Source organism: Anabrus simplex, chromosome 2 (assembly GCF_040414725.1).
Source record: "Anabrus simplex isolate iqAnaSimp1 chromosome 2, ASM4041472v1, whole genome shotgun sequence".
NCBI lineage: Eukaryota > Metazoa > Arthropoda > Insecta > Orthoptera > Tettigoniidae > Anabrus > Anabrus simplex.
The window spans coordinates 284,671,025-284,688,156 of record NC_090266.1 but is presented as its reverse complement, the minus strand read 5'-3'; the positions used below and the strand labels follow the sequence as shown (position 1 = coordinate 284,688,156).

The 17,132-nt window shown below is 41.1% G+C and overlaps 1 protein-coding gene across 1 annotated transcript in view; it reads right to left on the bottom strand.

Annotated features, from left to right (window-relative positions):
- LOC136862777 (protein tyrosine phosphatase domain-containing protein 1) overlaps nucleotides 1-17,132 on the bottom strand; it is a 914,123-nt gene that overhangs the window by 229,423 nt on the left and 667,568 nt on the right. Inside the window, exon 7 of the mRNA XM_068226146.1 lies at nucleotides 9,765-9,876. Within this exon, the coding sequence (XP_068082247.1) occupies nucleotides 9,765-9,876 (112 nt within the window). The remainder of the gene's footprint in view (nucleotides 1-9,764; nucleotides 9,877-17,132) is intronic.

Below are 17,132 nucleotides of genomic sequence, written 5' to 3'. Positions count from 1 at the left end.
GAAATTGAATCTAACAAAGAAGGCAGCTAGGGATAACATAATGGCATGCATAATTGGCAGTCATACAAATTTTTCTGTAAAATGGAAGGGTATGCAGAAACAGGTTCCGAGAAGGACATTCCAGGAATAAACAATTAACGAAGGGAGTGTGTATGTGAGGATCCTCAAAAGGCAGAAGTATTCAGTCAGCAGTATGTAAAGATTGTTGGTTACAAGGATAATGTTCAAATAGAGGAGGTGACTAATGCTAAAGAAGTATTAAAATTTACATAATTATGATAACAATGGCATTTACAATAAGATACAAAAGATGAAAACTAGAAAAGCGCCCGGAAATGATGAGGTTTCTGGGGATATACGGTACTAAAAACAATGGGTTGGTATATGCAAAAAGTACCATAACTGAAGTACTTATCTGATTATTGTTTGGTTAAAATCCCCGACCCGGTCACAATATGAAGATAAAATTGGAATACAAGAGGACAAATTGGGGCAAGTATTCGTTTATAGGAAGGTGAGTTAGGGATTGGAACAACTTACCAAGGGAGATGTTCAATAAATTTCCAATTTCTTTGAAATCATTTAGGAAAAGGTTAGGAAAACAACAGATAGGGAATCTGCCACCTGGGCGACTGCCCTAAATGCAGATAAGTATTGATTGATTGATTGATTGATTGATTGATTGATTGATTGATTGATTGATTGATTGATTGATTGATTGATTGATTGATTGATTGATTGATTGATTGATTGATTGATTGATTGATTGATTGATTTGGTTTACTTAAAAGTAAGTGTAGTTACTTTCAAATATTTACTTGTCGGCTGCTGGAGGCAGCGTATTCGGACAGATCATGGCATGCCTTCTTGAAACTGTAAATAAATGTGCAGAACATGTCTTGTTTGATTATGCCCACTTCTGGCCGCGTTATTTTAACGCAGACTTACGAAATTTATTGTTTCCTGAACCTCTGAACCTCTTTTGCCTGTACCTGGATAACTCGTATTAATTGTGCTGAGCATTTTCCGGGAGATCGTCGGAGCCTGTGTGATTTTCTAAATAAAGTATAATTATGCAGCTGTCGTAGCTGTCAGTCAATTAGGATCACCCGTCAACTCATCCCTCAACCAACGTTTTTCAGCGGAGGTACCCACTCTTTCCCTTCCCAAACCCATTAGCGAGAGCTCACTGGACCATCTGGGTAAAACTCCATCAGCGCAGCTCGAACCATCCCAATCGGTGTAAACATAACAAGTAGCTGCTGAGCTGCAAGCAGTAGCGGCGATTTTAGCCGACTGAAACTATGAATTAGAGGAATTATTGAAAAAAGCAACTTGTACAAGCTCTGTTGTCTTATCAGATCATTTTTTCCTTTATTTTCTTTAATTATTAACAAAATTATTAGCGGAAATACGCAGAAAATATCGTTCGTCGCGGCTAACCGATTTATATAGCGCCACGGGAAGTGCTGTGCGGAAAGGTAGCACGGGTATATTGTTGCCAATTGTTGCGGGTAACTACTGTACACTGAGGTGTGATTCACCCGCTTACCGCGTGCATTCGTCAGTCTGGCAGTCTACTTACCGGTCTGTTAGTCAAATACTAGTCCGACTCGTTTGCTGAACGGTCAACGTACTGGCCTTCGGTTCAGAGGGTCCCGGGTTCGATTCCCGGCCGGGTCGGGGATTTTAACCTTAATTGGTTAATTCCAATGGCACGGGGGCTGGGTGTATGTGTTGTCTTCATCATCAGTTCAGCCTCATCACGACGCGCAGGTCACCTATGGGTGTCAAGTAGTAAGACCAGCATCTGGCGAGCCGAACCCGTCCTGGGATATCCCGGCACTAAAAGCCATACGACATTTCATTTAATTTCATCAAATACTAAAATGATCTTTAATTATATAATCACTCCGTACTTCTGTTAAACTGTAATACATGAATACTTATTGCTCCTTTGGTGAAAGGTTGATTGTATAGCATTGAATCAAAATCTCAAAAAACTATTATTACCGCACATAAGTTGGTATACTATCAACTTTTTCCTCTCTCTCAGAGTTTAAACAAATAAATGACACCGGGAGTTGTGCATGCTTAAGAAAAACATGGAAAGACATTACAGGTGAATTAGTGAAGAATACGGGGAATGTATTACTACCGAAAAGTTGAAAATAATTCTCAGCAATATAAAAATAGATGTGAAGAAAAACTGCCAAATATGTAACAGGAAAAAAACGATACCGGTACGTGAGTGGGAAAAGCAACTTTTGGAAATTGTAGATTTTGAACACAATCCAGTTTTCAAAAGAATTCCAGGTTTTTGTACTGGTGGTTCTGGATCCGCAGAAGAGAAAAGTACCTCAAGAAACTCAGAAGCAGGACAGTCTCACAACTTTTTCCAACTGCAAGCACTAAACAGAAAAAGAAGCGACCATTAAGGAAGAAAATCAAGTTGGAAACAGAAGAAACCGAAAAATCACCAACTCAAGAACTGCAGGCTCTTGTTCTACTAGGACCATTACATCTTGTTACATCACAAGTGAGACGGGAAGAACTTGTGATACAAAGACTTACTGCTCTATCCCAACCTTCAGATCCATCAGAAGTAAACTGTGAGACGCGACTGGACCTACGAGAATTCAACAACCTGTAATATTTGTGTTATGTAACTGTGTCTTTTGTTTTTGACTTAGTTTCATTTCATGTACTGTTACGTGATCCTGTGTTTAGTAATTCAGTTGAAATTTCCTTTCGTGAATACAATTAGACAGTTTTTCTTCATGTATCGTACAAAATGAAGTACCACTATCCTGTATTTAAATAATAATAAACAATTTTTATCCTGACAATAAATACAAATTAAACAAATATAAAATAAAAACACTAAAAAAACGTGTTAAGAAGCATAGGCAAGTGTGTGTGAGGAAGAGTAGGGTACCAGTCTAGTAGCTCACACACGTGCATGATTTCACATATATACATACTTAGGTAAGGTATTTGTTCTTATTTTTATTTCTATGTTTAAACTGTTTACTTTTGTTCCAAAGTTTTTAATGATTTTAATGTTACAAGATGTTTTCTTGATCTGTAGGGTAGGCCTACTTTATTTTATTACATTCTCTCATGTAATTTGTAGTGCACAACTAGCATTGTATTAATACATACACTTTTTTTTTGCTAGTTGCTTTACGTCGCACCGACACAGATAGGTCTTATGGCGACGATGGGATAGGAAAGGGCTAGGAGTGGGAAGGAATCGGCCGTGGCCTTAATTAAGGCACAGCCCCAGCATTTGCCTGGTGTGAAAATGGGAAACCACGGAAAACCATTTTCAGGGCTGCCGACAGTGGGGTTCGAACCTACTATCTCCCGAATACTGGATACTGGCCGCACTTAAGCGACTGCAGCTATCGAGCTCGGTAACACATAAACTATATTAAGGTACATTATAACATAATTTCAAGGCAATTACACTGGTAGTTCGTATTTTAAGTGCGTATTTCCATGATTTCATTACCTGTTGGTGCAGGTCACTAGTTTCGATTCCAGCCGGAAATCCTTCGCAGCTGTCTTCTAAGCTTTAATCTGTGAACGCCAAGTCGTTTTTTAAATAGTTGCTGACGCTGTGTAAAATCACATGGCATACAATTATTTTTCGAACATTTTCTATGGGTATCCACTCTTTGCAGTGCGGTTAGGTTCACGCAGCTGTGAGCTTGCATTCGGGGAATAGTGGGTACGAATCCCACTGTCGGTAGCCCTGAAGATGGTTTGCATAATTTCCTATTTTTGCATCAGGCAAATGCTGGGACTGCACTTAATTAAAGCCACGTCTGCTACCTTCCCAGTCCTAGCCCTTCCTCATCCTCCGGTCGCCGAAAACCTTCGATGTTAGTGCGACGGCAAGAAAAAAAACCGAAATAACAAAAACTTTGTTTGAGTTGTCCAAATACTCTTCCAGTTACGACTCCTTTGAGTGCATTATGTTGAATAATTCTTCCTTTCGACCATGGGTATTTTAAATGGAGTGTGTCTCTATATCCGCTGTCTCCAAGTAAGCAGTAATTATCCTTAAATCTTGCAATGGTCTCACATATGGAACTATGTTTCCAGATCCTGGAATCATGCACACTTCCAGGCCACTGGACATCTACATTTCTGATCAGTTCACTTGGGTCACAAGTAACTTGCACATTCATGCTTAGCAATCATTTTTGGTTTACATTATCATCTCCAAACACCGAGTTTTTAAAGTTTGGTTTTGAGTGCGGTCTAAGGCACAGACGACTGTAGGTACTTGAAACCCACTTGATGATTTCACTTGAGTTCTTTCAGTGGTTCATGAATCAGATGGAAACTTTATCTACTGATGTGCGTTCTCCATGACGCTATCAGGGACGCTACTTGGAGTCCTGCAGACCGTTGTATAGACAACTTCTTCTGCAACACCTGTCTGGGATCCAGGATCACTCAGAAAATGAAGAAATAGCTCCTTATTTGGTATGAACTAAGTGCTCCTTCTGTTTTCCCATCAACTTCCGTCAAAGAGAGATCAATCAGATATCGACACTGTCACTTTCAAAACGCAACATAAGTTCTGATCAGCCATGTCTAATATTCTTTCTGTTCTTGTGACACTTCTTGTTGCGTAAATTCATGAGTCCTGCCACGTCCAAAGATAAGTAAAAACAAGAATTTCCATTCGCTACCTTGAAAAAGAGCTTACTTCTTAATTAAAAAGAATGCTTTCCTTTATTCAACCCAAATAAGGGATTACTAGAAAAATTTTAAGGCACTGCTTACGTTTTAAGGCAGTAATGAAGACTTGAAATGTTTACTCACCTGAATGAGTAAAACGTGGTTTTTATTCAGTGAATGGTTGGTAAGCTCTTAAGTTACAGCAAGTAAAAGCAAACATTTATTTTTGTGCAAGGGACCCATTGACAGGCAGGCAGTCTCTCACGTACCGTTGAGAGGTGACTTGAGAGCAAGCGTAAAATAAAAATGCACCAATCGCCGTGCAGTGCACTGCTGGCTACACGATATCCTACGAACATTACCATGTAATGAGTCTCTTTCTGAATCGGTGAGGAAAGCAACGGCAAAACACCACACTACATTTCTCGTTGTAGTGCTGTGTAGCGTTTTAGGGTTTTTGCCTATAGGAACCATAACATACAGTAGTTATAATTTTAGACAATCCTACCAACCCCACTCCGTAGGTGATAACTGATAATATAATAAATCAATCAATCAATCAATCAATCAATCAATCAATCAATCAATCAATCAATCAATCAATCAATCAATCAATGATCTATATTTAGGACTGCCGCCTACGTGGCAGATTCTATATCAATGGATTACCTAGTAATTTTAATGCTATTGTTTTTACGTCCCATTAATTACTTTTAACGAGTTTCGGAGATGACGAGGTGCCGGAATTTTGTCCCGCAGGAGTTCTTTTACGTGCCGGTAAATCTACCTACACGAAGCTGACTACCCGACTAAGCCAGGACCGAACCTGCCATGGTGGGGTCAGAAGGCCAGCGCCTCAACCGTCTGAGCCACTCAGTCCGCCCTCGTCTTTTTATGAATGATTACAATGAACTTGGAAATTTATCGAACATTTCCCTTGATAAAGTATTCCATATACCAGCGGCGGTTTCTGGTATAGCGCAGTGGAGCAATGAGCCTCAAATCTCCACTTTATATCAAATTATACTTAAGTACTTTATTTTCACAGCGCCCTTATCTATCTGGAAGCTCTTGCTAAGCCTATCTTTCTATAATATACTCGTACTGGCTTTCAATTCATGCGAGCTGCGCACCAAGTCCGTGCCTGGATACCTGTCTAAAATGCACCTCCGTACCTGCGCGAGAAGAGTGGCGAGGTGCTGGAGAGGACGGCCAGCACCAAGACGAGGGTAGGATATCTGTGCTATACTCATGTGCAATATGCTACTCTCTCACAGCTTCGTAATCGGAAGTTATGTTATGGGGGGGTTAGAAAACTATAGTCTGTCTCACCATGTTTGAGAGTCGAAGCAAGCAATCGCGAACATGTAAGCACGTGTATTCTGAAGCACTACCTGTCCCAAAACATTTCCCTTTCGTTCATTAGACTTTTCTGCATGAGCAAACCGTTTCCATTTCTTATGTGAAGAACAATAAGCTCTCTACACATTCTGGAGGGAGATTTCAACCCACTCGATAATTCCCTAAGAAATCCATCTTTACTAGATTTTTTAGTTTCATGTTTCCAAATTTTCGTAGTAGTGTGCCCTGAATTTACCCTGATTTCATCAAGGATATAAATAGATCTACCCTCTTCACGAAATTTCTTAATCTGACGTAAATACTTTATTATCCTCAACACTATTTCATTCTTTCAAACAGCGCCCACTGGCGATTTCGAGACACTTAAGTAAAATTCATACTTTTTAAATGTCTGTGAAGAGTTTTATGTTTAATCACAGACTGGTCTGGTTCAAAAAAAGTTTTAAATTATGGCACTTTCTTTTTCACTCACTCAAACACACACATATACAGGGTGTTTCCGTAAGGGCGTGCAAAAAATTAACAGGGCATAGAGGATGCTCCGCTGAACAATTTGAGGTAGGGAAATTGGGGTCGAAGAAGACAGCTTAAGGAGATATGTAAGTAAACTTGTCTACCGCTTTGTCTCGCATTACTGTTTTCCAGCCACTTGACCTGAATCCCCTTGATTGTTTCCTATAGGGATATCTAAAGTCACTTGGATGTGAGACCCCAGTGGATACGGAGATGAAATTAGTTTCCAGAATTGTAGCTGCTTGTCATGTGATTCGAAACACACCAGGATGCGTCAGAATCTTGTTCACCGATGTCATGCTTGCACTGAGGTTGAAGGCCGTCAGTTTCAGCATATTTTGCAAGATACAGTGCGAATGGTACGTTCATTGTGTTAGTGATAGTATTTGCAGTTAACTGTAACTAATGTAAATAAAAAAAAGTACACAGTAATGTGATTGTATTGCTATCACCTTCTTAAGCTGGCTTCTCAGACCCCAGGTTCCCTACCTCAGATTGTTCAGTGGAGCATCCTCCTCTATGTCCTTTTAAATATTTGCACGCTCTTACTGAAACACCCTGAATGCTGCACGGATGATTGTACTTCCAACTAATTAAAAATATAAATGATAAAAGTTTTGTATTATTTTATTCACAATAAACTTAGAACAAGTAAACTGGATGTATGTGCTTCGGATCAGCAAACACTGATCTACTGGGCTTAAAGAACACTGTTTACGAAATGGATAGTTTCTTGCAACTCTTCCGTCAAGAGACTCGCCTCCCTACGTCTAGGAGATGTAACGTATTTGTATACATGTGGGAAGAATAAGGAATACTCAAATTATATTGCTAATAATGAGCAAAAGCATCATATGGTAGGCTTGTTAAATTTCTTCCAAACTATGTAAGTTGAGCAACGTTAATTTTTGTGCACATATTCATGTAGGGAGTGAGTTCCTAAAACCAAACCTACTCAGATTCTCAAACATTGTGAGACAGACTGTAGGTATAGTACACTGACTGACAGAGCAAATGCAACACCAAGAAGGAGTGGTTCGAAAGGGATGAAAGTTGGGGAAAAAACAGAGACGGCACGGACGAATAATTGATGTTTATTTCAAACCTATATGCAGGTTACACAATGCGCACGGCATCGACTCAGTAGGATGTAGGACCACCGCGAGCGGCGATGCACGCAGAAACACGTCGAGGTACAGAGTCAATAAGAGTGCGGATGGTGTCCTGAGGGATGGTTCTCCATTCTCTGTCAACCATTTGCCACAGTTGGTCGTCCGTGCGAGGCTGGGGCAGAGTTTGCAAACGGCGTCCAATGAGATCCCACACGTGTTCGATTGGTGAGAGATCCGGAGAGTACGCTGGCCACGGAAACATCTGTACACCTCGTAGAGCCTGTTGGTAGATGCGAGCAGTGTGTGGGCGGGCATTATCCTGCTGAAACAGAGCATTGGGCAGCCCCTGAAGGTACGGGAGTGCCACCGGCCGCAGCACATGCTGCACGTAGCGGTGGGCATTTAACGTGCCTTGAATACGCACTAGAGGTGACGTGGAATCATACGCAATAGCGCCCCAAACCATGATGCCGCGTTGTCTAGTGGTAGGGCGCTCCACAGTTACTGCCGGATTTGACCTTTCTCCACGCCGACGCCACACTCGTCTGCGGTGTCTATCACTGACAGAACAGAAGCGTGACTCATCGGAGAACACGACGTTCCGCCATTCCCTCATCCAAGTCGCTCTAGCCCGGCACCATGCCAGGCGTGCACGTCTATGCTGTGGAGTCAATGGTAGTCTTCTGAGCGGACGCCGGGAGTGCAGGCCTCCTTCAACCAATCGACGGGAAATTGTTCTGGTTGATATTGGAACAGCCAGGGTGTCTTGCACATGCTGAAGAATGGCGGTTGACGTGGCGTGCGGGGCTGCCACCGCTTGGCGGCGGATGCGCCGATCCTCGCGTGCTGACGTCACTCGGGCTGCGCCTGGACCCCTCGCACGTGCCACATGTCCCTGCGCCAACCATCTTCGCCACAGGCGCTGCACCGTGGACACATCCCTATGGGTATCGGCTGCGATTTGACGAAGCGACCAACCTGCCCTTCTCAGCCCGATCACCATACCCCTCGTAAAGTCGTCTGTCTGCTGGAAATGCCTCCGTTGACGGCGGCCTGGCATTCTTAGCTATACACGTATCCTGTGGCACACGACAACACGTTCTACAATGACTGTCGGCTGAGAAATCACGGTACGAAGTGGGCCATTCGCCAACGCCGTGTCCCATTTATCGTTCGATACGTGCGCAGCACAGCGGCGCATTTCACATCATGAGCATACCTCAGTGACGTCAGTCTACCCTGCAATTGGCATAAAGTTCTGACCACTCCTTCTTGGTGTTGCATTTGCTCTGTCAGTCAGTGTATATGCCTGCTATCTGTTACGCTTACAGTAATGTAACTGTGGCAGTTGAGAACAGCGCACTTGTCTGCATATAGTTAGCCCTAGTGTTGACAATCATCTTTGCTACCTAAAGTCATTTTAAACTGCCGAACTCCGATTGTATTTCCTCCCCAATTTATCAGTACTTACTTAACATCTATCCACTTGCTTTCTTTGGTGCAATTACTTTTTGAGGGGAAACTCAACTTGAAAGTCATTGAGGCAAAGAGGACCAGGAAGGTAATACCAATAAAAACACTAATTGCCTAGCTCGCACCAGTTCTTAAAGTTAAGTTACCAGCATTGTCAGCAGTGAGAATATACGTCGTTAAAGTTTCCTCGTGTTTTTCAAACGCGATACGAGTGTCTACAAAACTTTGCTCAACACCCGGTGATGAATATCACGAGCCGCCACCGCCATATACCCTTCGCCATAGGATCCAATTTTATTTTGATATAGACTGGAGCACGTGACAACGACACGCTTGGGCTTGTAGTGAGAGATCGTCGCAAATTATAGATAACTGAAGTGGGAAATCAAAGTGGCAACGCAATTGGCATTTTATAAGAGAGATTTGTCATTGTTCCACAGGACTGACTAACTTCAGGGTTGCTGATAGTAGGGTTTGAACCCACCATCTTCCGAGCGTAGCCTTACAGATATACCACCCGTACCGTGTGGCCAACTCTCATCGTGCCTGAGAAGAGATATTCCCAAGCACAAATTAGATTTCTTATTAGGAATAAACAGTACAAACCTTAGGAATAAACTTGAATGTTCTCATCTCGTAGCCGTGCAGCATCAGGGCTTGTCGCTGAAGATACTGAGTCAGAGTGAACTCCGGAGCCTTCTTGTCTTTGGATAATTCCCTGAAATTAGAAGATAACCCTTCTTTCAGTTACACGTCAGAAATGTTCATTAAATTAATATAGTCAGGAATTGTTTTAAAACGAAGTACAGCTGATGTTCCGAATTAGCTTAGGTTAACTGTGTATCTGGGTCACTTATCAAGTACTGGTAGTTACGTCCATATTGCCGCATAGTAAGAATCTAACACGTAGGGGGTGGCTGGGTGCAAATGTAATTTTCCCTGAAGAAATACGCCTCTTTGAAGCTACACTTTCAAGGGAAAATGTACCAGGTCCGAGCAGGAGTTGGTGACGTCTTAGGAAATTATTTCGTGATAACTGTACTAAAGGTAAAAGATGGAAGATGCAATCATTGCTATGAAACACCAGTGCAGATGAAATTTCTTTGTTGCACTGTAGGTGCGTCTGTTGACGGTTAAAACAACCTTTTTGAGTTTTGAATTTTGTAATAATATGGATAAATGTTGCAGTTTATAGTTTTAGCCTTAGACTGAACAAGTTGATACTGATGTACAGTCAGTCTAGCATCGAAGGGAAATGTCAGTGCCTCTTCATCGTTATACTGGACAGCATTTGACGAAGAGCTCGATTCCCTCAATTTCTTAATTCTTGTGGCTCTCTCCTGCAGCTCTTCACCCTCACTGGTGTTTTGTAGCAGTGATATTGCTCCCTTCTTCTTTTACTCTTAGCACTGCTGTCACTAAATAATTTCCTAGGACGTCCTCTTCCATACACACTTCGACCAGGTGCAACTCCCCTTGAAAGTGTAGCTTCAGAGTGGCGTATTTCTTCTGGGAAAATTAAATTTTCACCCAGCCATTGAGAATTCCGTTCTAAGAATCTGGTGTAGTGCTTGCAACATTTTGTCCATCGCAGGAGAACTTTGCCCGAAAACACCTTAACTGTTTCTTTAAGTTTCTGTACCAGAACACCTGAATCACCCTGTATTCTTAAATGTTGTACTATATATATACTGTATATATATATATATGAAAATTTCATCTTTCTTTGAATCCGCGCTGCTCTGGTATCATACACTTGGAAAAAGGTGCATCCTGGATAGCCCATGCGCCACTGAAATAAATTGTTCTCTTATTAGTGCAAATAGGTGCAAAAAATAAATCCATATTTCAAATGTTCAGAAGTTCACGGATATATGTTTTAATAGGGTCAAATGGAGTATTTTATAAGTCTATTTGAAGTTAACGTTATAAAGAAAATAATCATACATTTTAAAATGGAATCTTCTTTACTACAGTCCACAACAACCTCATGCAAAATTAAATACCTGTATTATTTATTTCAATGCCTTCCACAAGATCTATCATTTATCATCACTTGCAGGTCTGTTAACAAGCCCAACTTTACTGCGACTGACTGACCAGTCCTCATGAAAATAATGGATAGGAGGAGCACTGGGAGATATGACCTTTTTCCAGAACAGCTACGATATAATATTTCACCTTATTCTCAGAGTTCTTTTGTATAAGAATTCAGCACTCATTTTGGTCAGTAGTTTCCCATGACCTACCCTATAAAAAGTCTTGGATGGGTCAATAGTGATACAGTCCATCAGACCTCATGAATCTAAAATATCTACTATATCTTGCTGGAATCCGGCAAATTGAACGTCGCTGGAATAACCTTCCCTAACCCCGAAATGCCTTCTCTCAAAGCAGCTAGTAATTTTTCAAAAGTGTCTAATAGAATTAGAGAGTTTGCTTTCCAGATATCACACGCAACAAATGTCAAGCTGACTGGCCTGTAATTATTCGCTTTATGTTTATCACCCTTTCCTTTGTACTCTGGGTTTGCCATAGCAACTCTTCATTCATTTTTTACAGCTCCTTCAAGCGAAGAGCAATGAAATAAATACTTCAGATATGGTTCTATATCCCAACCCACTGCGTTTACTTTATCTGAGGAAATGTGATCAATTCCACCTGCTTTCCTGGCTTTCAACTTTTGTATCATTTTATAAATATGTTTATTATCAGCGGTAAATCTCAGTACTTTGCTAGTACTAGCGAGAAGAGTGATCAGTAATGTATAGAGAAAAGGAGAATGGAGAGAATGTCGCTGCTCTTAACAACTGGCCTGTCAGTATAATGACAAATACGCAATACATTTCTCCACAAATACACACATTTACTTTTCGTTCTATATCGTTCTGATCTATAAAAGGAATCGTGCAAAAGTCATAAGGTCATTATTAGAAACACTATCGCAGCGCACGGCAATATAGGCCTAAATTCGAAAATTGAAGGACGTGCATTTTCTCCTTTTATGTAGACATTGCTCGAGTCACATCATTGACTTTTATTTCCTCTATATTTTTTGCCTAAACTGTGTGTAAGTAGCTAGTGAGTAACCACGATGTTTTGGAAGGGCGATATCTAATTTTTAAACCTGATTCTGGTACTTCCCGATTGAATGATATTCGTCTGTTTTGATTACAGGTAGATATTTTGTCATTTTTAGCTGGTTGTCCGTCGTTTGACGGATGTTGGTTTCACAGCGGTGTAAAGCCGATATTCGCCATCTGTGCAAATATGTAAGCAATGCCATTTCTGTTCAGTTACTACTCCCACTAGTAATGATCGACCATTAGGAGGGTACACCTAGTTATTCTCGTGATTCCTGAGCAATCCAGATATTTTCGTGATAAATATAATCAAGTAGTGAAGTACCCTTGCAGTCCAACATGATTTACTAATGCTATTAATAATTCTAGCTGAAAATAAAGAGGGCATAATGAAAATACTGTAATAATGCAGAACACTTTCAGAATAGCTAGATTTCAAGTTGTTGCAGATTGTCCGAGATAATTTATCTTTTTTACTATTTGCTTTACGTCGCACCGACACAGATAGGTCTTATGGCGAAGATGGGATAGGAAAGGGCTAGGAGTGGGAAGGAAGCGACCGTGGCCGTATTTGGGGTACAGCTTCATTATTTTCCTGGTGTGAAAGTGGGAAACCACTGAAAATAATTTTCAGAGCTGCCGACATTGGGGTTCGCACCCACTACCTCTGGAATACTGGATACTTGCCGCACTTAAGGTACTGCATTTATCGAGCTCGGTGATAATTAATCTGCATACGGGGTAAGAGCAGCAGATTCTAACAAACTGTGCACTGGTCAGTGCGTGGTCAGAATACTGAGCATCGGTACCGCAGTATCAATTTCAACTGACCCTCCCTGTGAGTTAAAGGGACGGAAAATCCCTGCATTTCTGTCTTCAGGACGTAAAATGTAGTTCAAGAGTTTCAATGACATTACTATAGTCTATCATGAATTGACTAAATAATTTTAATTTGTGAAAAAGTAGAAGTACATAGTTTTGCATTGGAGTGTTCTGAAGCTTCAATAAATAAATAAATAAATAAATAAATAAATAAATAAATAAATAAATAAATCACTGAGACATCTTTGATCTACATCAGAGGTGCTCAGCTGGGCGGCAGGGCTGGCCTGACGTAAATGCGGGAAGCTTACGCAGCAAGCATACGTCACAGCGAAGTGAGAGAGCGAACACATTTTGCGGGGAAGCCAGGGAGCATTAACGTTCTGTTGTGATTACGAAGCTCTCCTCCATTACTCAGGGAAGTTCTGACTGGGGTACATTATTTAAAAACCACTCTACAATAGCAACCAAAATAACTGACCTTTTCAAGATATTCCGATTTAATTTATACTGCGCTCGATATGAACAGACAGTTTTATTTCCTTTTATTTATTCATTAAAAAACCTGACACGTTAAAATTTTTGTATTACAATCTACAAAATCATGGTTTAAGCGTACAGCTACGATTTACAATTTACGATTTACATTTAAAAAAGTAAAATTCCTGTTATTAATTAAACAAAAAGTAATATAATTACATAATGCAACAATGATTTTTCATAATGTTGTAGTGTTGAGTGACTTTCCCTGTTCACTGAATTTCTGAAAATAAAATTTAAAATTTAACAGGCGTCCGGTGACATTAGGTAGTCTCTAAATGGCGAGAGGATGTTTCATCACGAGTGAGGACATGGATATTTACTAGATAGAAGATTAAAGTACAAGAACAATGTAAATGTATCTACAAGATAGATATACAGTATGCCTTCAAATAAATAACCTCACTGATTTTATTCCCGGTAAGCCTCAGCTTATCCACGTTAACTCCGTATTATATTAGAAATGTTTACCTCTTAAAATTTAATAGTGAGAATTGTAATTCATTACGTACATTATAAAAATATTTGAGATTGTAGACCTAACTCTTTATCTTAACCGGTCAAAATACATATACTGCAATGAACATACTGTAAAAAACTTATTTGTTACAACGTAAATGGAAAATGACGCGGATTTGTGCCCCCTTTCTTTCATTATTTTCTTCCTCCTTTTCAAACTCGGGTATCGCAGCAGTGATCGAGAGTGACCGGGAGAACATCGCCCAACCTTCACGGCCTGTGACGTAGCCACATTGTTACTGTGACTGAATAGCAAACGCTCATCGTCTGCCAGCCCTCCCACTTACAGTGCGGGCGCCCGCGGGACGAAATGCCTACCGTGAGCACCTCTGTTCTACATCAAGGGCTGTGACCAAGGTGACAGGTCTCATATTAATTGTTTACCTACTTACCTAGCGAGTTGGCCGTGTGGTTAGGGTTGCGCAGGTGTGGGCTTACATTCGGAAGATAGTGGAGTCGAATTCCATCGTCGGCTTTCCATGGTATCCCATTTTCACACCAGGTAAATGCTGGAGCTGCACTTTAATGAAAGCCATGGTTGATACCTTTCCAGTTCTATCCCTTTCCCATCCTTCCGTTACCTTCGATGTGTCAGTGTGACGTTAATCAAGACGCAAAATGCAACAACACAGTTTACCTAGTCTTTTCTTAAATGATTTCAAAGAAATTGGAAGTATATCGGACATCTTATTTTGTAAATTATTCCCATCCCTAACTCCTCTTCTTATAAAACGAATATTTGCCCCAGTCTGTCCTGTTGAATTTCAAACTTATCTGCATAAACCTCCATTCAAGCTTATTACTACTAATGTCACTCCACGACCTCTCTACACTCACAGCTCGGAACACGCTGCTTAGTCGAGCAGGACGTCTCCTCTCAAGTCTCAAGTCTTCCCAGCCCAAAGTCTGAAACGCATTCGAAACTCTTCTCTTTAGTCGGATATCACCCAGAAAGAACCGTGCTGATTTCTTTGGATCTTTTTTCAGTTCTCGAATCAAGTTATCCTGGTGAGGGTCCCGTTCACTGGAACGGTACTCTAATTGGGGGTCTTACCAGTGACTTATTCGCCCTCTCATTTACATACTACAAACCCCTTATTTCTAAACTCATAAATGTGTTTACACCTATGAAGAAATTTCCTTATATTTACACCTAGGTACTTACAAGGGTTCCTCATGAAGTACTTCATCAACGTAGTAATTCAAACTGAGAGGACGTTTAATCTTGCTGAAACTTACGCCTGATTTTTCGTCATTGTCAGCTCTCCATCTCAAAACTTTCTCAAGGTTTTTTGCAGTCACTCACAATATTTTAAGATAAGTTATGCAGTACTCTATACAATGGAAAATCTTTCACAAAAGCTTTTATATGTTATTGCAGTTCTTTACACATACTGTATATATATATAACTTATTGGACCTATAAAACTACCCTGCCGAAACTCACCTCTTAATCATGTGAGGATCAAATAATGTTTCAACTACTCTAATTGTCCGAGTTCTGTTTTCCAGAAATTTAGCCACCCATTCAGTCACTCATTTGCCTAGTTCTGCACTCCTGATATTCGTCAGTAATTCCCCACGATCTACCCACTCAAACGCCTGCGGTAAGTGACTAGTGATACTGTCCATTTGACCTTTTTATGAATATAAAATATCCGCTATGTCTTGCTGGAATCCCGCAACTTGAGCCTCTTGACTTGACTTACTTGACTTATTTCCTATTGCTCCCTCTGGAGCATAGGGCCTTGGCGAAATTTCTCCACACAGTACGGTTCCTGGCCATTCTCTTCACTTCGCTCCAGGTCTTGTCAACCTCTGCGATTTCCTTTTCGATCGTCCTCTTCCAGGTCTTCTTTGGCCGACCTCGCTTTCTGGTGCCTTGAGGGTTCCAGTCCAGCACTGCCCTCTCAACGGCTCCATCCGGCTTCCTTAATGTGTGTCCGATCCAGCGCCATTTCCTCTCCTTGATCTGGATGTCAATCGGCTGCTGATTGGTCATGGTCCAAATATCTTCATTAGAGATTATGTCTGGCCACCGCACATTTGTTACGCGACGCAGACATCTATTTATGAACACCTGTAGCTGGTTATTGATCTGTTTTGTAACTTTCCATGTTTCACAGCCGTATAGAAGAATCGACTTTACATTGCTGTTGAAGAGGCGAAGCTTAGTCTTCCTGGAGATGTTTCTATCCTTCCACACAGGATAGAGCTGGACAAACGCACCATTTGCCTTCCGGATACGGCTTCGAACATCTTCCTCTGCTCCCCCATCCGTTGTAACTATACTTCCAAGGTAGAGGAAGGATTCAACTCGCTCAATTTCCTTTCCATTTACTGTCAAGCTAGTCGTGATATCCGAATTAATCCTCATCTCTTTAGTCTTGTTTGTGTTGATCATGAGACCTACACGTTCCGCTTCCTTCTGCAACCTACTCAGTTTATCTTCTATGTCCCGGTACCGCTGCGCCATAAGGCAAATGTCGTCTGCGAAGTCAAGATCTTCAAGCCTGTCTCTCATCCCCAATTGAACACCCCTCTTCCGTCCTCCTATTACCTTCTTCATCACACTGTCTAAGACCAGCAGTAACAGAGTGGGAGAAACAACACATCCCTGTCTCACTCCAGACTTGACGTTTATCTTTTCTGTTAGTTTCCCTTCATGAAGAACCTGACACTCATACCCCTCGTACATATCTTTCATGATGTTGATAATCTTTGATGGAATTTTGTATTCCTTGAGGGTCTTCCACAGAATTCTTTGATTTACAGAATCAAAGGCTTTCTCAAAGTCCACGAATGCGAGGTAGAGGATACTCCGCCATTCCACACTCTGTTCTATGATGATTCGAAGTGTATTGATGAGATCCACACAGCTGCGATGTTGTCGAAATCCCGCCTGTTCCTTTCAAAGTCTTCTTTCTATTGAATACTTTATGCGATTCAGGATGACTCGCGACAGCACTTTGCTTGGAATGGAGAGCAAGGTGATACCCCTCCAGTTGTT